The sequence below is a fragment of the Castanea sativa genome, chromosome 3 (assembly GCF_040712315.1).
Source record: "Castanea sativa cultivar Marrone di Chiusa Pesio chromosome 3, ASM4071231v1".
In the NCBI taxonomy this organism is placed as follows: Eukaryota; Viridiplantae; Streptophyta; class Magnoliopsida; order Fagales; family Fagaceae; genus Castanea; species Castanea sativa.
Window position 1 is genome coordinate 5,670,069 of NC_134015.1, and position 24,779 is coordinate 5,694,847.

The 24,779-nt window shown below is 32.3% G+C and overlaps 2 protein-coding genes and 1 long non-coding RNA gene across 4 annotated transcripts; 1 reads left to right on the forward strand and 2 right to left on the reverse strand.

Moving 5' to 3' along the window:
- Window positions 1-5,524: 5,524 nt before the first annotated feature.
- On the reverse strand, window positions 5,525-7,048 carry LOC142628268 (uncharacterized). Its single transcript, XM_075802343.1, has 5 exons — window positions 6,631-7,048; window positions 6,446-6,536; window positions 6,273-6,343; window positions 6,069-6,125; window positions 5,525-5,983 (listed from the first exon to the last, which is right to left on the reverse strand). The coding sequence occupies exons 1-5, from the start codon at window positions 6,748-6,750 to the stop codon at window positions 5,816-5,818; spliced, it is 507 nt and encodes a 168-aa protein (XP_075658458.1). The 5' UTR covers window positions 6,751-7,048; the 3' UTR covers window positions 5,525-5,815.
- A 6,266-nt stretch (window positions 7,049-13,314) lies between these two features.
- Window positions 13,315-14,891, forward strand: LOC142629545 (uncharacterized). Of its 2 annotated transcripts, none has more exons than XR_012843076.1 (2): window positions 13,315-13,625; window positions 14,604-14,891. It is a non-coding gene; the product is annotated as an uncharacterized LOC142629545 (long non-coding RNA). The 2 variants fall into 2 exon arrangements; XR_012843075.1 differs by having other exon boundaries at window positions 13,315-13,615.
- A 160-nt stretch (window positions 14,892-15,051) lies between these two features.
- On the reverse strand, window positions 15,052-18,773 carry LOC142629544 (calmodulin-binding protein 60 B). Its single transcript, XM_075803552.1, has 8 exons — window positions 18,461-18,773; window positions 18,277-18,343; window positions 17,488-17,540; window positions 16,678-17,168; window positions 16,320-16,480; window positions 16,012-16,215; window positions 15,758-15,929; window positions 15,052-15,567 (listed from the first exon to the last, which is right to left on the reverse strand). The coding sequence occupies exons 1-8, from the start codon at window positions 18,538-18,540 to the stop codon at window positions 15,110-15,112; spliced, it is 1,686 nt and encodes a 561-aa protein (XP_075659667.1). The 5' UTR covers window positions 18,541-18,773; the 3' UTR covers window positions 15,052-15,109.
- Between the last annotated feature and the right edge of the window lie 6,006 nt (window positions 18,774-24,779).

Genomic DNA, 24,779 nt, shown 5'->3' on the forward strand with positions numbered 1-24,779 from the left:
CCCAAACTATGTTTTCACTTTTTCTCATGTATCTCTCCCCCAATTTATGTTCCAAACCGTTTTCACTCCCTTCAGTTCCTTTTTATAGGCTTGCTTTAGTGGGCCTACGATGAAGAGGGAATATTTTAAATGTCCGTAGGCCCCTCCATTCTTAGGGTCTGAGTGGCGTCATGAGTCTCAGTTGCTGTGCGAGCATGTCTAACCAAGCGTCAAGAATGGGGGCCCACTTTTCTGCTATCGAGGCGACCATTAGTAACTTGCACCTGACACTAAATCTTATGTTCGACAAGCAGATTCTCCCAAGACACTACATTGAGCTCTGGGCTTGTACAAGTTCTCGTGGGAATCTCACCGAGGTGATGTTCCTTTCCTGGGATGCTTCCTTACAACCTTGGCTAACATGGGCTTGCTTTGGGCCAGGGCCACCCTAAAAAGAGGGGCCCAAATTGTTCAAGGAATGGGCTTACCCCTCTCGCCCACCCATAATAATCATGTAATCGGCCAACTTTTTTTACTGTTTTATCTTTGACAAATGAATCAAAACTCGTTATTACTAGTTTTTCTCCCCACTTTTGAACTATTCTTAGAGGGACGGTTCTAAATCGTTGTTAAAGTCTTTGACCCTTAATAATAAAAATATATTCTTAGGGCCCGTTTAGTAATGTTGTTCGTATTTTTTGGAAATACGTATAGGTGAAAAAGTGTGTAATAATACGTGTAATAATACGTGTAATGTTGTTTAAAAACTGAAAATTGTTATTTAAGTTGTGGTACCAAACACCCTGTATCTCTTTAAAAGAAATAGATTTAAAGAAAGCTTCCATTACACACAGCACAACAATTCGTTTATGAATCTACAACACTCAGAGACATGATCAAGTCATGCAGGAAGTAATCCACCATCACATTCAATAATTTGAACTCAAAGTATCAAATTATTTTTAGGGGTTTTTTTAATCTCTTTTTTTTTTTTTTTTTTCTTTATGATATTCTGCTACCCTCTCTCTTTGTTTTTTTTTTTTGGCGCATTTTGAGCTTTTTTATATGATACATTAAGAAATCTATAAAACAAATGTGCGTTTTTCACAAATCATTAAAACAAGTTTGAAGCAAAACATAACAATTAAGGGAAAATGAGAAATTTTTGTTTAAGAAATTTGGACAAAGGACTGAGTTTTTTATTTTGTTGAGAAACTTAAATATGAACATGATAAAATTTGTGAAATTTATTTTGCATATAGATTTTGATGGGTAATTAAAAAGTGTTTATTGTCTATATGAGTCATCCGCAAGAACAAGGCTCATCCAAGAGGATCTTTAGAAAGGAGAAAGGAGAAGGACGCATCACAAATATTAAAAATGAAAAGAAAAAAGGTCATTGAGAGATTACTAGTCAACCAAAAAGATACTGGTTGTCCAAAGAGATATTGGTTGTCTAGAGAAATGTTAGCCGTCTAGAGAAGGTGTAGACGAGCAACAAACACTTAGTAAATTCTAAGGAGTTCTTTACAAACCAAAACTGTTGCACTATTTTGAGACGTGGGTTGAATTCCCTGAAATTTACTCTACTCTCTCCACTAAATCCACACATCTCTCACGATGTTATTAGAATCTAACAAGTAGACTCACTTCAAACTCTCTATAAAATAGACCACACTTCATCTAACCAAGGTGTATTTTACTATTCATTCACTTGCTATACACTCTAGAGAAAATCTGACTTAACCGTTGGAGGATCTTCAGCCAGTTCACCCTAGTCATCTTCAATAGTTTCTTTTTTTATTTCCAGGTTATTCAAATGCTGTTGAAGTTCGAAGCACTCATCCTACTAATTTGACACCATCATCAGATTTATTGTTCTTTCTTTGTAATTTTTTATTTTTGGGCATAATTTTATTATTGTTGTCTTGTCGTAGTACTTTCCATCTATATATAAATTTATTGGAGTGAGAATAAGAGTAGAGGAAATTTAAATTAGCTAAGTTGACAATAGTTACATTACTAGCCTGGGCCCAAATAGTAAACTGTGGAAACTAGTGGGGTTTCAGAATTTACGAAGGCCATAACTTAGTCAAATTACAACGAAACCAACCAGCTAGGCCTTACCCAAACCCACTCCATTTGCCGACAAGGGGAAAAGTATAGATCTACAAATTACTTTCTCTGCCAACTAAGCCCAGCCCATTGAAACACAAGTGATTCGGAGTGTAAACATGTACTCTTTTACAATTCATCCGAGTCCAAACAGTCGTCTATAAGAAGCGGAAAATGATATTCTCTATCTATTTTGAAACAAAGAGAATCTATTTTATAATTTATAGTTGATAAAATAAAAGTGATTATAGTACCACAGAATTTAAAATGATGTCATTTGGAAAATGTTACTCTAATAACATTGTTTGTTTAAAATATATAAAAATACGTATAATATTATTTAGTAATGTTGTTCAAATAACGTTGTTTAAGTGTAATGAAAATACATATAGATAAAAAAATATTGTGAAAATACGTATTATATTATTTAAACAACGAAACCAAACACCCCCTTGTTTTTCACGTTCTCAATTAAAAAGAAATTCTTGCCTTCTTGGTTAAAAAGGAACTAACAAAGTAACAAGCAAGATTGCCAAGTTTTTTCATCATGAGACCTCAAAGCAAAGTATTTTAAGATATGAATTTGCCTAAAAGACTCGAACAAATTTTATGAACCAAAGATTTGAGATCGAGGTAAGCTGAAAGTTCACCCAAAGATAAGAAAAACTCTTTCTTGCTTAAATTAGATACAACCATGCATGGTTCCAAGTGGATACCTCTTACTATGAATAAATTAAAACTTTTAAGGGTTAGTCTAGTGGTTATTAAGTTTTATTTAATCGACGAGATCTTAGGTTCAATTTTTCTAAACAACACCTTTAGTCACTCCAAGAAATTGTTCTTTGTAATTATTAGATCTGTGTGAGATGTGAGCACTATACACATATGAGGAACAGTTAAATATTCCAAGAATCCTGAACACACACATAAGCAACAAAAAAAGAGCAAATTATAAACGATCCAGTTAAGAGATAAAGAGGACAACAATAAGCAGTTTATGGTTTAAGCCCAGGCCCAAGAAAGCAAACTTAGGTAAACTAAGCAAAGAGAGGTAGAAGAAACTTTGAAATGTCATCACTTCCAAGCACCACCACCAAAAAAATACAAATGCTGCTTTTGCAACTTGCAAAGTTGAGCAAATTGCAGCCTCACAACACTAAAAATTCCCTTTGATTTGTCATACACACCTTTCAAGCCCAGCCACACCACACCACACCACACCACACCTAACACACACAGTCACAGAGGACCCAACAACCAGTCTTTATTAATTGAAGACAAGAGAAACCAGACAAAATATCTATCTAAGCATGAACTAGAAGCCTTTGATTCTGACACAACTCTGTCACAAACAAAAGCCTTCAGGTCAAAAAATCTTTGCGGCCCTCTATAAGCTTTTCTGTCCAACTAATATCTTGCCGAAAGCATACTTTAATATTCTAACGTTTTTCATGGTCCACAAAACTATGATATTTTTCTAGTAGCCTACAAACCATGATTTGATTGAAAACAAACTAAAAATAGAGTACCCAGAAAAGCTGTGGGGACACGTAAGTGTAACAATTATCCAACAGAACTGATTCTATATTAATGTAGTTGATGCTTAATCAATTCACTTTTTTATTATTATTTTTAATTCAAGATAGTTTGTTTTAAGTGTATACAGAATTCAAACTTGAACTTTATATTTATGAAATAATTATCACGCGCTAAGAGTGTAATCAATCAAGTCACTTCTGAGCATGATAACATTTGGAAATATGAATATCATCTCTGTTTGCTTGTTTTTTATTTATCTATTTAAGTTTTGTTCATTTTATATTTTTTTGCTAATTAATAGTTTTGTTCATTTTATTAGTACTGCCAAATCGTGAAAGAATTATCTATTTATTTTTTAATTTTAGCTTTGGAAATCGTGAGGCAAAGAAGAACTTAATCAAATCCTTTAGGAATTATGCAGCCGACACAATTTTATTGAAGTGGCATTATTTTACATAAAATACAATAAACTTTGAAAATTCTACCATCATCATTATTATTATTATTATTTTGATAAAAAAATTTATTTATTAACTAAAGAGTACTGTTACAAGTGTTGACCATTAGACCCTTGTGAGAAGTGCCTAGTTGCAAAGTATCCCGCACATATTTTACTTAAACAAAATTTAGACATTCATTATATTTTTTAACACTACATTGGTGCTCCCGTCCCCTCTTTACTAGTTCATCTGCCACGCCATTTGCTTTCCAAAAAACATGACGAGGCAAGATAGTCCATTCTTGACCCAGCAACATCCTTCCATCCCAAATTAAAATAGAAAAATATGAGGCTAGATCACCATATGTTAGCCAATTAAGGAGAATTTGAAAATCAATTTCAAAGTTTATATGTTAATGCCCTAATTCTGAGGCCATTTTTAAACCATATCTAACCGCCCAAATTTTTGCAATATTATTTGAGGCAATGCTAATGTAAATTGAAAAACTTTTTATCCATCTTTCCTTACTGTCTCTTAATACACCTCCACCTCCTATTCAACTAGGATTATATTTAAAACTATCATATGTATTTAAAGTAACAAAAGAAGGATGCCAATATATTATTTTAGTGATTTTTGTATCTTTTTGTTTTTCTATGATATGCAAGATGATAAAATTTTGTAGCTAAATGTAAAGTTTTATAGATAAGCTAGTTAAGTGTTTTAGAAGAAGGATTGAATAACCTAATATTTCTAGAAAGCTGAAGTTGCCAAATTCAATAAACAAATAAAATATTCCAAGGCATATTTGAAAAGAATTGGAAAATTTATTAATCAAATTTTCATGTACCCGTTTTATCAAAAATTCCTTTGCCCAAGGGCAATCTCAAAAGCCATGTTAAAAACTTTCAAGATTTAGACATCGATGACTCTCAAGGCTACTACCATGTTTAAGAATTGCATGTGCATAATTTGCGACTACTATGATCACACAATTAAGTAAATCAAGCCTGATTCCCTTACTATTTAACATTGAAAAATAACACTAAACTAAACCAGACAAAATTCTAGCCTAGATTCCTAGACTTAAAAAAACGTGAAATTGCACACCCTTCAACTTTGTCACCGAACACTGATCAATTATCGTACACATAATATGGCCCCACCAAATATTAGATGGCCCATTATTATGTGTCACGTTAGTTTTGTATGGTGCAAAACCCACAAGTGTCTACATGTCCCTACACGTACAAAATTAAATGCCACATAATTAGACAAGTGGTCATTTTTTTTATCACATATCACATTTTACATCTCAATATATGCCATTTTTGACAATTCCAAAACAACCCCACATAAAAATATGCTTGCTTTATCACCAATTTTGGATACATCAATAAGAAAGAGACTAAGATAATACAAAAAAACAAATCCCATCTCAAGATTCATAATAAAATGAAAAGCAAAGTTTCATTTATTTAAAAAAAAAAAACACCCACATGTTCCATCCCAACTTCACTTTCTTTGTTTTTTGTTTTTTTTTTTTTTAAATTAAGATTCCTAAAACAACCAAAGTAAATTAAATAACACCCCTAAACTAAACCCCCTAAAATATTTCCCAAACACAATGAGATCTTAACACTAAAATTAATACATAATTGAAAGGGGGATGAATTTGGAATTTTAGAATTTGGAATTTTAGAATTTGGAATTTAGGATCCCTTATGATCCAGTACATTGCACTAACAGCGAGAGTTGCTGCGCTTTGCCGCGTTACCCTTCGATTGACTGACACGTGCCTTCTTCGTGACCGTCGGATCCTCGTTGATGTCAAGCCCCATCATCGTCGCCATCCCATCTCCACCGACCATCTCCTTAAACATCCTCTGTAGGTCTTCAAAACTGTCCCCCTATTATTAAACCCCCAAAATTACCATTATACCCTTAAAAAAAACACACATTTAATTTTTATAAATATAAATAAGTAAATACTACCTCGTCCTTCACGTTGTTCATCATGGACAACATCTCTTGCATAAAATCACAAAAATCCTGAAAAAAAAAAAAATCATGGGCAAAAAGGTAAACATAATAAAGTTTAATGATATTTCCAAGGCAATCATTTACCGCGAACAAGACCAAACGACATCGTTTTACCGAAAACAAAAAAATAAAACTAGAAACAAAAAAGATACGTACTTCGTCTTCGTCCTCCAGAGGATTGTAGAGTCCCGCGTCGTACATTGACCTCTTTGCCTCGTCGGATAACACTGTTACAATTTAACGTCCGTTAAATCTCCACGTCAGCACATTATAACGGGAATTTAAACGACGCCGTTTCTTTTTTTTTTTGAGGGTAATGATAAAGTTACCGGAGTAAGCCTCTTGGATTTGCTGAAACCGCCGCTTTGCCTCCGCAGTCGCCGCGCCGGAGTTCCTTGCCCACCTGTCCGGGTGCCACTTCTAAAAAAAACAACAAAAAAAATCAAAAAACGAAAACGACGGCGTTTTGGGGAGGGAAAGAAAACGGTGGCGTTTCAAGGGGGGGGTGACTGACCAGAGCGAGTTTACGATAGGCGGAGCGGACATCGGAGGAGGAAGCTTCTTTGCGAATTCCGAGGACGGAGTAGTACGAGAAGGAAGATCCACCGTTGGATCCTCCTCCTTCCCGATCCATTAACCCGGATCCACGAATACCCGAATAACTTTTACAACCGAAAAAGTAACCGAATTAACGAATCTCTTAAAGATAAAAAAAAAAAAAAAAAAAATTGGTGTGGTGTGTTGTAGAGTGATTTAAACCATAGAGAGAAGAAGAACAAGAAAGAAAAAAAAGCAAAGGTGGTGAGTTTTAAAGAGAGAGAGAGAGAGAGAGAGAGAGGTGGCTTTAGAGAGAGAAGAAAATATCTAGGATGAGACGAGGAATTTGTGTTGGAAGGGAGAGAAGAGTAAAAATACGTTAGGAAAGAAACTTCGAGAGATTTTAGACTCAGCCCGGGATATTTTCATTTGTGATGGAGCGGAATTAGCACTCGACTTCTGTGAATTTACGACGGCAAGCCATTGGTTTTTTTTATTTTTATTTTTATTTATTTTATTTAAAAAGATATGTTTGGTACCCGATTATTTTGCTAAAACTAAATTTTTTTATTAAAAGTATCGAAGATAAAGTTAAAATTTAGTTGAAATAATATAATGGGACATATATAAATAGTATAAAAAGTTTAGTGAGGTTATGAATATTAACAAAAATAAGCTGAATAGTAAAATAAGTTGGCAAAAATAATTTTTACTAAACACACACTTAAAGGTATGTTTGGATACTGTTTATTTTACTAAAACTGAAAAATTATTGCTGAAAGTACTTAGATAAAGGTAAAAATTAGTTAAAATAGTACAATAGAGTTTATGAATAGTATCAAAAAGCGTAATAAAACCCATAAATAATAGAAGAAAAAAACTGAATAGTGAAATAATTTTCATTTTCCATCCTTACTCAAACTAACACTTAATTATGATAATTGAGAACTACTCCTGCACATTTTACTATATGACCATTTTTAAATGTAGTACAAAATTTAATTAAATTTTTGGATAAAATACCGTTAACATTTTGAGATTTAGGTTAATGTTAGTTAGGTTGGAGTTTTTTTTTTTTGTTTAACTGATCAACTTGATCATTAAACTGATAAATCCAAACTACTTGGTCTTTGATTAGCATGAGAGAGAAGAGAAATGAGTAACGAAAATTATAATCTAAAGAGAAAGTTGGTGAGACTTTTTGATTCCTAGGATATTTTCTTTGTTAGGGAATTAGCATTGGACTTTTGTGAATTTTATATTTGGCTTGTCATTGGTGTATGATTTCTTACTTATGTTTATAAACAAAAAATTTAATATGTCAAAATTTTAATTAATTTTTTTTGGGTAAAATACAGTTAACACCTTGAGGTTTGAGCTAATGTAAGTCAAGTCCACAATTTTTTAGAACTAACCAACTTGATCCTTAAATTGATAAACTCAAACTTGGTTTCTAATCATCGTGAGAGTAGAGAAAAATGAGAAACAGAAACTATGTTTAGACAGCATGTTCAAGACATTTTAGACTATTGGGATATTTTCTCTGCAAGGAGTGGAATTAAGACTGGACTTTAGTGGATTACAATCGTGTGCCATTGGTGTGTGATTTTTTTTTTCTTTGGGGGAGTTAATATGAAAGGTACTACACATTTTACTTTTGTTTATAGAAAAATTAATATGTCAATTTTTAAATATAAATAATAATTTATTGTTATTATATTCATGTTAACTGCACAAAGCTCTTTTTTACCAGATTTTGGAGGAATTATGTTACAAAGTTTTGGAAAGATTATGTTAAACAATGTTAACCTTACCCTAATATCTTGTCATTGCATTGAAAAACAATATAAATTCAAATATAAAAACTATTAATAAGTAATATGTAAATCATTTTAGAGTAGTACTACAAACACAAACTATTTATAACATTTTTACAAACTGCTGATGCGACAAATTCTTATGAGTTCTAATATGGACCCATCACTAACATCACATTTTTACTTATAATAACTATTTGGAAAATGCTAAAACTACGTCAACAGTTTGAAAAAATATTGTAAAATAGTTTATATCGGTAGCATTACTCATTATTTTACATGTGAAACACCTAAATTTTTTACCATCTATATTTTTAAAATGTAAGGCATGGAATATAGAGTTTTATTTTCTATATATTTGTGAGTACAAAACACAACAGGGATTCAAACTTAAAAAATGAAATTTTCACATTTCAAAACTCAATTACAAGTACAAAAAAACCTTTTGCTCTTAAGTATACATAGTTCATACTGCAACCCACCCTCAAAATCTACCTCTCCAAACAAGGCAGAGACGCTACAGGGAATTGCTTAAGAACTAATCATCAATGGCAAAGAAGTTTTAAACCAATTATATCCATAATGATGGGACAACAAAGACTTAGATGTTCTATTGGTGGGGATTCCAACTGTCGACCTTGGTTTACTCACATGACAAATCCTTGTCAACCAACAAAGAAGAGCTAGAGAAGCTTCAATCAACTCTAATGCGCCCATTGTTTTTGCTAATACCAACCACTGTTATCAATTTGAGAAGCAAGGAACAGAGGAAGAGAAGCAGAACTGGGAAAACATAACCAAAAAAGAATATTGGAAATGCAGCTATAGAACTAAATTGTAGGGATATAATAGATACATTAGTAAATTGATGGTTTTTAATTTTAAAAATATGATAATATTTTGAGACATCTCAAAATGGAATAAAGGACAAACAAATTGAGACAGAAAAAGTACATATTTTAATTAATTTTTTAGGTAAAACACAGTTAACATCTTGAGGTTTGAGCTAATGTAAGTCAAGTCCTTAATTTTTCAAAACTGACCAATTTGATCCTTAAACTGATAATCTCAAACTTAGTCTCTAATCAAAGCGAGAGAGGAGAAAAATGAATAACAGAAACTATGTGTAGACAGAATGTTCAAAACATTTTAGACTCCGGGTATATTTTCTTTGCGAGGAGTGAAATTAACACTAGACTTTTGTGGATTACCATGGTGCGGCATTGGTGTATGATTTTATTTTTTCTTTGGGGTAGTTAAGATGATAAGTACTACACATTTTACCTTTTGTTTATATAATTTTATTGACTTTGGCTTGGGTTTTATTTTATTTCATTTTATTTTTCCTGACAAGATACTTCTAGTGTCAGGTTTTTTGTTTTTGGTTTATTATTTTATATATATAACGTTGTTAAGTTTGGGATGAGATTATATGACAAAACTAAAGTAGGGTATTTTGTACTGAGCATAACCTAAATTTGGTTTACCCAAAAAAAAAAAACCTAAATTTGGTTTATATAATGTATCATTTTTCATATTTTAGATTTTAAAATAATAATAATAATAATAAAATTACCCAACTATAAAAATGGAAAATGGAATCTTATACTATGGTTGATACTAGAATGCATTTAAAAACAACTTATTTGCATGGTATTTATTAAAAAAAGAATAATTTTTAGTAATTTATATATAAAAGATAAAAGCTATTATACACATTGTTACGCACACACGAAAAAACAATTGAACAGTGACTTAAGTCAGGATTTTCAAGTTACACTTTCAATTGCTTTTTTATGACTTCAAGTCACAGTTTAGTTGCTTTTTTTATGTGTGTATAAGAGTGTGTATAATAAACATTGCTCTACAATTAAATATATAGTGTGAAACTTAAAGCTTATTTTAAAATAATAAAAAACTAAATATCATTTTATTTGTAGAAAAAATTAAGACAAAAAACTGTTCATAAACACTATAATTTAAGATTCATAATTTAATAGATAGATCAAACATTGGGGGGGAAAAAATCAACGTTGGAAATGTTGGAACCTTTTGATTCTAAAATAAGCAAATAAATAAATAACATTGCTAACTTTTGAAAGTTAGGGTTAGTCTACTCCGTATTACTTTGGCCAATCCAAATGTAAAGATAAAGTAGGCAACTATTGAACAAAAATAACTTTCTTAATTAAAATCGTTGTTTTCATTAATGGAAGACTATATTAATGTATTATTTTATAATTTCTTTTTCGTTTTCCTTTTTTAATTTTGACAATACTTTCATACATTGGGCCACATTAACTTGGTAATAAGCCCAAATATTTACGGGCCCAAGTTAAGTGTTGGGCCAAAGAATCTCAACACAGGAATCAAAACATAAAGGGATCCATAACCATAGAGTATACCAAGATAAGGACCATGTTTCAAGGGGCCTACCCAACAACCCAAGCTTGCGAAGAGGCCTAGCCCAAGTTTCAAGGAAGTATCAATGGAAAAGGATATAAGTTTTTCTCAAGTGAGAATATCTTTTATACAATAGAAATGCTACATGTATACCACATTTTCACAATAAATTTTATGTGACAGGTTGTTAATGGTAAATAAAAAAGTAATTTTAACAGTAGATTCAAATGAAAACTAATAACAACTTACCACTTAGAATTTGTTGTAAAAATATTATAGATGTAACACTTCTCTTTATACAAACATTTAAAGACCATTATTTCAATAAATCTCAATGTGAAAATAGGCCATGCTATAGTAATTTTTTTCTAAAATAAAATATTTGTAATCATTCTGAATATCTTTTTTCTATTTAATAATTTCTTTACTGTATCAAGTATGGACACATATGTATCTGTTTGACACAAGACACTCAATTGTGCGTTTTGATAGATCTTGAATGACAATATATATTTTTTGAAAGCAGCCTCCACTTTTTCTTTTTGGAATTTTGCTTTTATCCTTGTCTTTTGCCATAAGTTATATAAAAAGGTTGCTATCTAGGTATTGACCAAAAATTAGTAGACTGATTTGTTAATATGGTTTATCAAAAGTGAGTGGGAGGACACAAGACTCTCTTTCTTCCAATCAATTCAACTAATCCATCTATTAAAAAAAGAATTATGGGTCCTTTTCCAAATTCCAACAACGATGGCATTGTTAGCAAATTGGATGGCTTATATTTTGGTCTCATATGAAATCAATTTGGATTCGATGACTTAGGAGGAATGAACACATTGTGAGCGTGCTATAAGTACATCTTTTAACAAATGAAGTGCATTCAATTCAACTAATGTTCTATCCACAATTTCATTGGACACAAACCAACCATGATGACACAAATTATTCAAGTAGTCCTTGATTGCAATGATTAAACTCACGTTGGATTAATTTTGTACTAGTTTATCTTTGAAAACTATGGTCTAACAGCAGTAAAAAACTGTTGTCAGTTGGATTAAAATTTAACGTAGGTTTCAAAAAAAAAAAAAAAGATTCGAGAATGCAATCATGCATCAAGATCCATTATTATAAGCACTTTCTCTTCAATTAAAATCCAGCTCCAATTAATCCACTACAGATTTTATTTTAGGTTTATAATGGATTGTACACGTACGTAGACGCTATGTTTTAAACTCTTTAGGCACTCAAACAGTCAAACTAGGTTAACTTTACGTGGAAGCACGAAACTAAACTTTGATTAATCTGGGCTTATGATCACGATTAATTTATATCATGAGTTTGTAATAATCCACAATGAGAGATTTGAGTAAGAACCAAACAATTTCCTGAATAATATAGGATCAAAGCTTTATTCATCAAGTTTTTCTCATTACAATTCTCACCGTGTATCTCTCTTTTCATTTCTCTAAAAATCTGGAAAAAAATTTCCCTCTTTCTAAAGACTTCTTTCCTTTTATACTTCACCTTCCTCTTCTTTTTCATCCTTATCCTTTTTTTTTTTGGTATAAAAGGATCATTTTTATCCTCTATTGTATTTGCTCATTTTTCTTCTCTAGCATGAGATGTCCTCATTCAACTGGACAGCCCTTTGTCCCATTGGAGTATTGGGCTCTTCTTTCCTCATCGTTTGGATAAATAGAGACTTTTGGGACTTCATGTCTTATCCTAATCAGTTATTCAGTATTAAATGCAAGTGTGTTTGACAGATTATTGTAAATTTATCTGGAAGTTTTAGAGTCCTTAGATAGCCTCATTTATTTAGAGGTTATTTCAAAGAGGTTTGGAACTTAAGCTGATACTGTTAGCTCGGTAAAGATATTTTACCACGGTAATTTATCATCGGACGGATAATGATGCACCTCTTTAATTCACGAGGTATATGTTCTTTGTAGAGGTTTTCATCCGGAGGTTACGTGTTAGGCCTCTTATAGCCCATGACCCAAAATTGCAAATCTGTTATTTGGGCTTTTACAAACTATCTCCCTACACTTTCCAATTAAAAAAAGAAAAGAAAAAAGAAAACTGGGTTAACTTTAAATAAGCATTATTCTACACTCTAATTATGTTTCTAATAATTGAAATTCGTATTATTTGTACTCCATGGCATGAACAGCTATTTGAATGAGATTATTTCCGTTAGTTTACGGGTAAACTACAGGCAATATCAATGTGTTAATCAATGTCACTTTACTTATTTACTTATAGAAATAGACGGTATGATCAATTCGAAAACAAAATCAAACAAGGATAATCAAAGTGAAAATTTTGAATAGTATAAAGTAAAATAAAAGTATCCTAAAATTTATCAAAAAAAGTGTACTTGGGTAGTTTATCCAAAAAAAAAAAAGTGTACTTGGGTCTCTCCCTCTTGGTTTGTCAATGACACCCCAACAAAAAAAAATTATCAAAAAAAAAAAAAAAAACACCACTATTACAGACATACAGAAAGACAGGTCACATGATCCACCATGACCAACACCAGTTACAACACCACCACGAAAATTCATCTCCAGCTCAGTTCAACTAAGCTCGTTCACAGTTTTGAGAAAGTTTTGGAAAGGAACCTTAGTGCCACCAACCGTGTGAGCCAGAGAGTGTTCATGGGGGTGTGTGTGTGTGTGATACCTTGCTAGCCAGGGAAGTCTGTTTAATCCATGCTTGATGGGTCTTCTCAGTTCTTAGGTTGGTTCATGTAGATCTCTCTCTCTCTCTCTCTCTCTCTCTCTCTCTCTCTCTTTGGTTTTTGTAGGTGTATGACTTGTGATTAGATGGTTTGTTTTAAGGTGAGGGCAGTGGCCATTAACTTTGTGTGTGTGTGTGTGAAACAGTTACATGAGTGTTTATTCAAGGTAGATCAACATGAAAATGTAATTTTCAGTAGGTGGAAGATTGTTGTCATTATTTTTTTCTATGAACATTGAAAGGGGGGTGTTTTATTTTTATCATTTCAAAGTAATTACTGAAGAATGACACAATATCTTACTGAGAAAAATTACATTGATAATCCAAGAAACACAAGTCCTTTTTTCTTTTCTTTTTTTTGTATGATTTGCATCAAGTTGAGCTCTGGGGTGGTGAGGTTTGCACTGTGCAGTGAAAGTTTAGCAGGATTTGGTAGTTGAGGATAACTTAAATAAGCCTGCCACAAGTCAGTGCTCATTAGCTTGGATTCTTTTGGTTCCCACCAAAATGCAAAAAGAAAAAGAAAATTGAAAATTTCTTGGAACTCTTTGTCAATCTTGGCCTGATTAAGGTCTTTTTCATTGCCAATTCAAAAAAAAAAAAAAAAAAAAATGAGGCTGCTAAGAGCACTTGGGCAATAAGTAACATTTATACAATAATATGCTATATTCACTGGTTTGTGTCTGTTGCATTTTGTTGATGCATAGATTTTCATATTTGAATGTAGAACAATTTTGGATTATTGGACTCTCTTTTTATTTAATCTGTGATTATACTTAATGGGGTAGATAATTTGTTAATTTGCTGCTTATTTCACTGGTTGTCATCCATTACAGTATTATCTCTGCAATTTTGTGTGCTATTGCATGTTTTGCTTGGGATTCATCCCTTATCTCAATTAAACTATGATATCTTTTCAATTAGGATTCAACTGACTCCATTACTTGTTTAAATCTAATGTATCAAAGCTCTCAATGAATGGATATAGGAGGGAGGAAAAAAAAGGTTGTACCCATTGCACAAGGCTCCTGCATCTATGAAATTTGGGAGGAAGTGACATTAAAATGAGCTCTAACGATGGTGGCATCAAGTGTAATGGAAGCCAAAGCAGCATGGCTGAATAAGTAAGTACATAATCTATATCTTAAACGCACTATTTACCCACTTAGCTTAGCTCTGATTGCTTCTCCAAAGACAAAATGTAAAGTAATGTCCTAAAAATTGCTTCATATAACATTTACATTTACTTTTTAGACAGGAAAACCATTTTTACAAAGACCACTTATTACCATGTACATAATGGCACAGAAAAGGAAAATGCAGCACGCTAGTACTTGAACCCTTCATTACACTTGATATGGAAGGGAACGACAATAGTGCTAGAAAAGAGGGACTTTGCAAACTAAGCTTAACAATTATAGGAGAAGCTTGCCTCCTTTTTCTTTTTTTTTTAGGAAAGAATTCCTAATGAGAAACCTGCTTAACAATTTGAGCCTAGTAACGACCTAAACTAGTACTTATACAGTAGCCTTGCATTCTTCTAGCTGCCACTCCCCTCCTAACTGACCCCCACTTGACAGCAGCCCGAATCTTACACCAAGATGCCTTTGGCTTTCTAGTGCTTAGAATATGTACACCTGAATTGGGAAAAAGAGGATTTTCAACATCTGCTTCATTGCCTGGAGCAAGGAACAAACCATTTTGCGGCCCCCATGTTATAAATGGAGCTATGCCATTTCCTGCTAGAAGACCATTTGTAAAATCTTGCATCTCTAAAGCACTTGTTGGCCAACCATATCCTGCATTGCTGAGTCCAGGAAAATAGTCCTCCATCCCTGGGCTGTTCCTTGGCATTGCATGATTATTCTGTACTAAAGAATCTTCTAATTGATAGCTACATTCAGCTGCATGGTTTTCTGAATGGTTAAAACCCAGCAATGTTTCTGGTTGATCTGCAGAAATATAGACTGTTAGCTACTTGGGAAAAACTAGAAACATAATTACCAAAAAAAAAAAAAAAAGAGAATTGAACCTGGTAGATTAAAAGGTAGTATATGATACAATTAGCCAATGGAAAGAAATGAGAAGAATAATACTTATAAACAGTTTGGGATATGGATACATGACACAAGTTTTTAGTACCTTGATGTGTGACTGAGAAGCCAAATTGTTGCGATCCTTGTTCTGGAACAATAAATGGCTCAGCTTGCAGACCTGCTGAGGGCATTAGAAACCTAGCTATTGGTGCTGCATTGAAGGGAACGATACCATTCTCATTTTCATAAGCATGCTGCTTCAGATTTTCCACCAATTGCTGCCATTTAAAAAGGAAGTACAGGGAAGGTGATCAGTTTCTAACTAATGGATAACTGCACTCAAAGAATATTAATGCATACCTTCTGATGAAAGTTGAGTGAATCCAGAGGACAGTATTCTTGTCCATTGAATGTAGCTGCTACAACCTGGTAGATGGAATTGAATAACAGACCAACACTTTCTCCAGCTATCTGGTAAATATAATTCATTCCATCATCTTTATTACAGGTCATAGCATGTCCTATGATTGCGTCCCATGTCCCATCTGAGATCCTACCAAATATCTACATTTCCGTGGCAGAAAGTTAGTTTAGCTAAGAAAAAAAAAATTGTTTTAACTACTGTAAGTGCTTAGGAACTATAATCCAAACACAGAGAAGTCTCTTACTTTGCGTAATTCAGATGGATTGATTACATATTTCCGCAGTAAGTCCTTAACAGTTGTAATTTTGTGAGATGCCAATCGCTGATGGAATGCACCGTCTTTTCCTACTGTCTTCAACCGCCATATCTCATCACTCAAAGATGGAGGATAGTGTTTCTGATTTGCTGAACAAAGTGATTGCTTATCAGTCTCATACATCTAGTTATGGTAAAGATGTTAGTGATATCAAGCATAATAGAAGCATACTAGAATATCCACTAGAGACCAAATAGTATAAGTATGAACTACTTCAAGAAATGTAATAATTATGCCTCTACTATTAAAGATCAAAAGGAGCTGAAGTTAAGCTCTTGTGACTTACTTTCTCCACGGTGATCTTTCACCATGAAAGGTTCACTTCGACCTTCCCTAATTCCTACTTCAGTATGAGGCTTTTGCACAATTGCTCCTAATCTAAACTTTCTACTTCTCATCCAGCTTGAATTGTCAGTAAAAATGATGTCACCAATGGAACCAACACCTTCTTTCAAGGTCACGGTCGCATCCCCATATAACAATGGCCTTTTACCCTCTCTTTCCTGTAAAACTTTGGCATTGAATTCCTGCTCAGACCAGTCCTTTTCTTCATCGAAAGGGAAATCACCATTGAGTACAACAATACGAATCTTTATTGAAGAAAGCTGACCAGATTTGACTCTAGTCCTGGAGCTAGTATCAAACAGTTCAATTTGAATGGGTGTACTGTCTTCAGCTTTTATAGTATTGTTTGTATATATTTTTGATGACAATTTATTGACAAAGCGCAACTGCAAGCTCCTCACTCCAGATGTTCCAGCCTGATGACATGAGGGTCTGCAACAAAACACAAAAAGCCAATGTTGGACTGTTTGTGTGGATAAAAATAGTGAAAATCTAGTCATCTGGTGGGAAAAAGCAGTTTAAATTTGGGTTATACTGCATATTAGGGGGCGCAAACTGTGACAACATGAAGCATACTGATACTTCATGTTAAGGGAACAGCAAACCTTTAAGATACTGATGGTACTCAACCATATTCATCTGGTCAGAGTGAGAAAGATCGTTTGTATCAATCTTGATTTCACCTGATATCAGAGAGACCAAGTGTGTGTGGCATAAATATTCAAGAAAACAATCGAGTCAAAGAACTGACCTTAGAGATGGTTGAAGTACTGGTAGAAAGGCTTGTTGCACCTCCTCTCGCACCTATTTGACACATATAGGGTATCAGGAACTCAAGAGATATGAAAGTAAAAGCACTTTAATATCTCAATGAATATCAGCAATTCCAAATTTTCAACACCATATTGACAACCAGAAGAATATTTCAAATACGTTTTAGTGAATGAAAGAAAATCCGAACTATCTAATCCTGCTGATATTAGCACAGTTTAACTTATTTTGCATGTACAATTAAAATCTGGGGATGCATCTATGCAATACAGTAAAAGTAATGTCACAATTGAGTGAGAATTGAATGAATTTTAGCTTGTGTTGAGTTTCACTCACACCAGGTGCCTTTGAAGCGATTAAGTTACATAAACAATTTTGGCAAGTTTCAACTGTTACTAATCCTTTTTAAGATATTGTATAGACATGGCTAACCCATCATAAGTCATGACATGTATGGTAAAGAAAGATGACTATCAAATAGTCAAGATAAATAATCATCGAGACCAATCACCAACTAGCCTATGAAATCAAACTTCCAGTCAAAAAGAGTCTTGTATCAGTCAATAAAGCTATGCAACCAAAGAAGTTAATACCGAGAAACCGTACACCATCAAAACGTTGAGAGGAAAGGAAAACAAAAAATTATACGAGGCATGGTAGCTAAAGCTGATATCTCATATTTGAGCACTAAAGTTGAGGTTAGCTAAGAAAAATAAAGACAAACAACACCTATGCAAATATACAAGTTTATGACACAGAATCAACTTACCAGATTCCTAAGAAAAGGTTCCAAGAAGTTTCCATTCAGCAGCTCAGTGATGATATTTTTGAAAGCACTGCACAAAAGAACACACAAAACCCACATTCAGAAACCAGTAAAACATTGAGAAAAGCAACAAACACAAACGCCAAAACATCCACATCATAAAATAAATAAATAAAACTAAACCAACCAAGCCTGGAGTGCTTGTCTGCGCTTGGACCTTTCAAAGTCATCACCGCCCTTCCCGTTAAGACGCCTCTTCTCCACCATCAAAGACGATCAATTAAGACTCAACTTCTAAAAGCACAAACTCAAAAACCCAAGAGCAACCCAGAAACTGAAAGAACTATGGTGTTTACAACAAAACTAGATTGACATATTCTCAAACCATAAAACTCAAAAACCCAAGAGTAGCACAAAAACTGAAAGTGCTACGGTATTTATTAAAAACACTAGATTAATCATACTATTAAAGCCTAACAGTTAAGAGCACAAGAGTAACCAAAAAACCTTCAACAAGCCATTCTATTTATACACCAGACTAACCATAGAGGGAAGGTACAAGGAAGTTTCATTTAAAAAAAAAAATTCAAACTTTGTAAGTGACGCGGTATAATCCTTAAAAGTCAAGGCGATTTTATCCCTTGAAAAGATTAAATCAACAAGAAAGGTTTATATTAAATTATTCATGGAGAAAGTCTATAAACATTATAAAAAAAAATGATAAAAATTTCACATCCTTAACTCACAAGTTAAATAATATTAGTGATGAGTAGAGATGAAAACTATTAAAAACTTGTCAATTACTCCCCTATGCACAAAGTGCTTGGAAGTTTAGGGAAGGAAGGGTTCGAGTTACAAAGTTAGCAGCATATTATAATTATCGCTAAAAAATTAAACTATTGTGAAAATTGTTGTGTACGATAGCTTGCTTATTATCGATGTAGTTTCAAATTTTCTTAAAGATGAGTCAAGATAAAAACCATTAAAAACTTGCAATTCAACTATGGTGAAAATTGATGTTAATTGTAACATTGCTTGATATGGTTTCAAATTTTCTTAGGAAACTAAAGTCTACAGAGTAGCATCAGCTTTGAACAGAATGAGAGTTTGATCATTAAAAGGTACAAAGTTGGAGATTCTAACACTTTGGTATTATTCTGTTTATCGAAAAAAAAACACACCGTTATTATTCTATAACTTTGGTATTATTCTAACTAAAAAAAACAAAACAACCGCGTAATGATTGAAAAGTACATTAACCGTATAAACCATGATGCTAAAAGATGCTACAGATTAATGTATGATTTTTCAGACAAAGAGAGAGCAAGAAAACACGGTGAACTGACGCGTACTTGTAATTAAATGGTGACAAAAATTCTATATAGAAAACATAGATATTAGATACGCGTTTATTTGTAGTTTGTAGAGTGTGACGGGCCTGACGGCAAAGAAATTGGACACTCTACAGTTCAAACAAAGTTACACTTCGAAAGCAATATTTATGATTGAACTTAAAACAACGCAGTTTCAAGTGAAATTCTTTGCAATGTCATTGGAATTTAAGTGCAGAAAGTTAAGTGTCTTTTTAATGAGAAAGTAACATGTGTCTCTAGTTTACAGGCCCCATAGGTAGGAGTGGAACCCATAGGTTAACGTGTGTTTTATGAGTAATTTTAATACCATATTAAAAGTCATAAGTTATTACACATTCATATTCTAAGTACGTTTCTTCTCCAAAAAAAAAAAACTATTTGAGTCGTGATAGATTCTAGTTGGCTACTTGTCAATTTAATATGGACTAATCGGTTTTTTTTTTTTACTACTTACAATCACAGTTTGTCCCGTGAATAATTGTAGCAAAAATTGTATTTTTTTATGTGGTCAATGGTCATAAAATTTTTGGACTTTTTTATTTAGGTTTGTTTTGCTATGGCATATTAATATATTATGGGGGCGTTGGTAAGGGTATATAGTGAAATTTAATGTACCAAATTCGTTGTAAACTCATATTTCTCTCGTTATAGAATTTTCAGCCGTCCATTCTTATGGATATAGGCATACCATTAAACTGTATAAATCTTTATGTTAATTTTCTCTTTATTTTCACTAAAACCACTAAGAATAGAACTTTTATATAAATATATATACGCAAAACCAAAAGTCTTGTAGTTCAACTGACATTTATTTATCTAATGAAAACGTTCAGGATTCAATTCCCCCTCCCTATTCTGTCTATCAAATTCTATATAGAGAGCAAATAAAAAAAAGTTTATAGTAGGTGCATGATGCAGATGCACATAATCATTAATGAACATGTGCAAGTTTATAACCATTGAATGGTAGGTTTACTTCAAGATCTTTCAGGTTGCTATAGTTTGTCACTATCTTTGTCTCTCCAACCTATAAAGAAATGGGTTTTCTTTAATGGGAAAGCAAAGAAGAATTGGCTACGCTTTAAATTTCGGTGAAAGGTCCTGATCAAAAAGATCGTACTGGTTGAGTTATAACTTTCTGGCTATAATTTTTGGTGTTTTTAGTCAATACTCATCATCTTATGGTCACTAGGCGTGCTGGGGATTACATGTTCCTTCCATGAAGTTTCCAGCACCAAACAGTTTTTCCACAAACCCAGTTTTTCCAGGAAAATGCTTCAACTTCTCTTTTCCATTATTTTTATTTTTTGCTTTTACTTTTTCCCCAAAGATTGGAAAACTTTCAAACCTCACTAAACAGAAGTATACAGTCTAGTCAGAACCCAAAGTATTACTATTATTATTTTTTTATAAACTTTTTCTAATTCCATATTATAATAGTTCTTAAATCTAATAAAAAATATATTCCAAACGAATAAAGATAGTGTCGTGACCGTCGTCAAATCGACTGATACGACCAATTCCATGGTTTTAAGTTTTATCAAGCCATGTTTCTAAAAAAAAAAGTTTTATTTTGTTTTATTTTTTTGATAATTAAAAAAAAGTTTTATCTAGCCCTTGTAAAACTTCCCCTAACATTTTCTTTTTAATTTTTAATAGTTTTCAATGCTTATGTTTGTGTTTAATAAGTTCAATTAATCATGTGATTAAAAGAAAAGAAAAGTGTGTGTGATGCTTGGTGCGTACGAGACTCACTTACAAAGCTCCAATAGTTGAAATGGCCAACATTTTTTCTTTTCTTTTGAACATGTTTAAAATCAAAATTACATGAGATGAAGGAACATATATAGAGACAGAGTTATATAAGATGAGAGTTTGAGCAATGTCATATAGTATGAGTTTGTATATATTATATTGTAGGACTTACATTCGACCAATTCCATGGCTTTTAGTATAATCTAGCCTTTGTATTTTCACCTAACATTAAAAAAAATAAAAAATAAATTACTTTTCAATGCTTTTGTTTGTGATTAAGAACTTCAATTTAATCATGGTCAACTAAACAAATGTGTGTGTGAGATGCTTGGTGCGTACAAGACTCACTTAACTAGACTCCAATAATTAAAAATGGCAAACATTTTTTCTTTTCTTTTAAACACGTTTTTTAAAATAAAAACTACATCATGAGAAGTGGACAGGTAGAGTTAGAGCACTAGCATCAAGCAAGGGGCAGAACTAAGTGCAACGTAGTGGGGACAAAGCCCCCCAAAATTACTAAAACATGATTTTTAATAGGTAAAATTTGAGACAAAATTTAGTTTTTTAAGACTTAAGCCCCCCAAACCAAAAATATTGGATCCCCCACCTATGATTTGTCCTTGTCCCCCTCCCAATAAGACTAAATTTTGTAAAACTTTCTCCATCCCCCTCCTAAGTCCCAACAAGTTAGTAAGAGGTTAGTTTTATTTTTTTTAGCAATAGATTCCTTTAGAAACTTCATCACCTTCACTACCACTTTTTTTAACTTCATTTTCCTTACTAGCCACCCAAAAAATCTCTCATCATTAGCTTAAGCTCTCTTCAATATCTATCTTTGGTTACCAATACCCTTTAAAAGAGGCCAAAGTAAAAATGGTATTGGTAACATAGTGTTCTCTAGCAAAATTAACAGGCTAGTCACCATAGATTTTTTTTGAGAGGTATAAAACTCCTCCTCTCATTTTTCATTTCTATTTATTTATCTTATGGTTTATGATTTTATTTTCTTTCCTTTAATTTATTTTACCCAATTGATAGGTTTTATTTGCTATTTTGAATTCTATATTGGCTTCTACTCAAATTGTCTTTGTATTTGACATTTGGAAAAACCAATCTTGAATATGTGTAATACATGTCTATAACAAATTAAAAAATTTGTGTATATTATGTAGAGTTTAGAAAGATGTAAAGTTTTCAAAAAGATAATCTTGTAGATATATAAATTTTGTATACAATAAATAAATAAATATATTTTACCTTGGAATTAAAATTTTATGACTTAAAAATATAAAAACTAATGTACAAAGATATATATATATATGCATACATACATATATATATATGTATGTATGTATGTGTATATATACGTACGAATGTGATACTTTGAGTTTTTCTTGAATTATAAACTAATACGATAGTTCGTTCTTGGCCCCTCCAAACAAAAATTCTTATTTCGCCCCTAACATCAAGTATTGTAAAAGAAAAAAAAAACTATTTTGTCATATCAAAAATGTACTTTTTTTTATTTTAACATATCACTATATATCACATATTCCATTTTTTTTACCACTTTATTTATATTTTATTATTTTGTTAATATATTGTTCTTGCTTTATTAGAGGCATTCAGTCAATATTCAAGGGGTGAGAGAATGAGTCTGGCGGTGAGATGATGAGTGGCTGTGAAAGAGAGAGAGTATGAGGGTGAGAGGATGAGTGGTTGTGAGAGAAAGAAGTAAAGATATCTTACTAGAGGAGAGAGAAAGGTGATTAAAAAATACACAAAAAAAACAAATAGAACATATGACCGACCCGTGCCATAGATAGAACTATACTATAGCAAATGCCAAATATTTTTGGCATTTGACACATCTCATGAGGGTTGGTTTTTGGTGTGTCAAATACCAAAAATTTAACATTTAACACACCTTATACCAATGCTCTTATATAACATGAGATAAGATTCATATATTCCTATTATGTGTAGAAGTTCTACAAATTGCAAATCATGATTTTTTGTCACTACTTATCAAACCCAAAAAAAAAAAAAAAAGTTTGTTACTAACACTTCTCTGTTTAATGTTTAGTGGTTGATTTTTCCCCATCTCTTGTGATGTTTGATTTAATACAAAGATTCAGAAGATTGTACTTTTCTAGCGTGTTAAGTTTTTTTTCTTGGTTTTTATTTTGCTTGAAAATTAAATTGAATAAAAATACATTTTTACTTGTACCTAAAAAAAAAAAAAACTTTAAAAAGGTTCTAATCAAATAATTTTTTAAAAAAAAAAACAAATTAACACAAACATTTTACCTGATAGTAATAATTTGGAGGGGTATGTTGTATGCAAAAGAAGCAGGAGATAATTTTCGCATAATTAGAGGAAATTTAATAAAGGTGAATTGGCATAATATTCTTTTAATTTAATTTTTAAAAAAAAAAACATTTTGGAGCACTGTTAAAGTTATTTGTGGTAATAACTTTAACAATTTTGAACATTGAATCCTAGACAAATTTTATTATAAAAAATTAAAGCAATATTCTGCCTATATTCATATGCGCCAATAAACAGTGATGTTGGGCTTTTAGCAGTGGGCGAGAGAGCGAGAGCCCAAATAACTTGAGAGCCTGAGACTAGTCATTTGATGCTTCAAAGTTCAAAGCAATATTTTTACGGCGACAATAAAGATAACAAAACGGAATGTCCCTTGAAATTTACTTCCGAGAATTTTTACGGCGATAAAACAGAGTATTGTCGCTTCTATATAACAGTTCATAACGCTCTTTGCAAAAATATTTTACAATGGCCACGCATTTTCGCCTCGACAACTTCTAGCCTCTATAAACACATCCATTGCGTCCGAAAGGTATTTATAGACTTAGTTTCTAACTTTTTGTTAATGTGAACTTTTCGGGGGAAAAAAAAAAAACTGACGACTTTGTTAGAAAGAACTAATTATATCAGCTAGAAGTATAGAATGAAAAAGTGGTAAAACACTTTCATTCATACAGCATAATCCAAGATATTAATAGAATACCTAGCCAGACTTTTTATTAAGGTGAACTACTTCATCTTTTAAATGTCTTTAAAAAAATTAAAATTTTTTTTACTAAGTTTTATTATAAAAGATATATCATATACTAATATGATAATATAATAAAAGTTGAATTTTAGAAATCGTAGCTATTTTCTTCCTGTGAAAAGTGGCTACACTCTTATTAACTGTTAATTTTAGGGTCTGTTTGGATTGAGGAGGAAGAGAGGAAAAGTGAAGGGGAATAGAGTATAATTGGCTAAAAATAGGTTAATTTTGGACCTATTCTTATTTACTCTAATCTAGTCCTCCTTTCTCCCCATCAATTAAAAATGGACTATTA

Coding starts and splice junctions, on each gene's coding strand:
- LOC142628268 (XM_075802343.1), bottom strand. CDS start 6,750: ATGGATCGGGAAGGAGGAGGATCCAACGGTGGATCTTCCTTCTCGTAC. Junction 6,537..6,630: donor CCTATCGTAAACTCGCTCTG/GTCAGTCACCCC, acceptor TGTTTTTTTTAG/AAGTGGCACCCGGACAGGTG. Junction 6,126..6,272: donor CTCTGGAGGACGAAGACGAA/GTACGTATCTTT, acceptor TTTTTTTTTCAG/GATTTTTGTGATTTTATGCA.
- LOC142629544 (XM_075803552.1), bottom strand. CDS start 18,540: ATGGTGGAGAAGAGGCGTCTTAACGGGAAGGGCGGTGATGACTTTGAA. Junction 18,344..18,460: donor AGACAAGCACTCCAGGCTTG/GTTGGTTTAGTT, acceptor TCTTTTGTGCAG/TGCTTTCAAAAATATCATCA. Junction 15,930..16,011: donor CACTCAACTTTCATCAGAAG/GTATGCATTAAT, acceptor TTTAAATGGCAG/CAATTGGTGGAAAATCTGAA.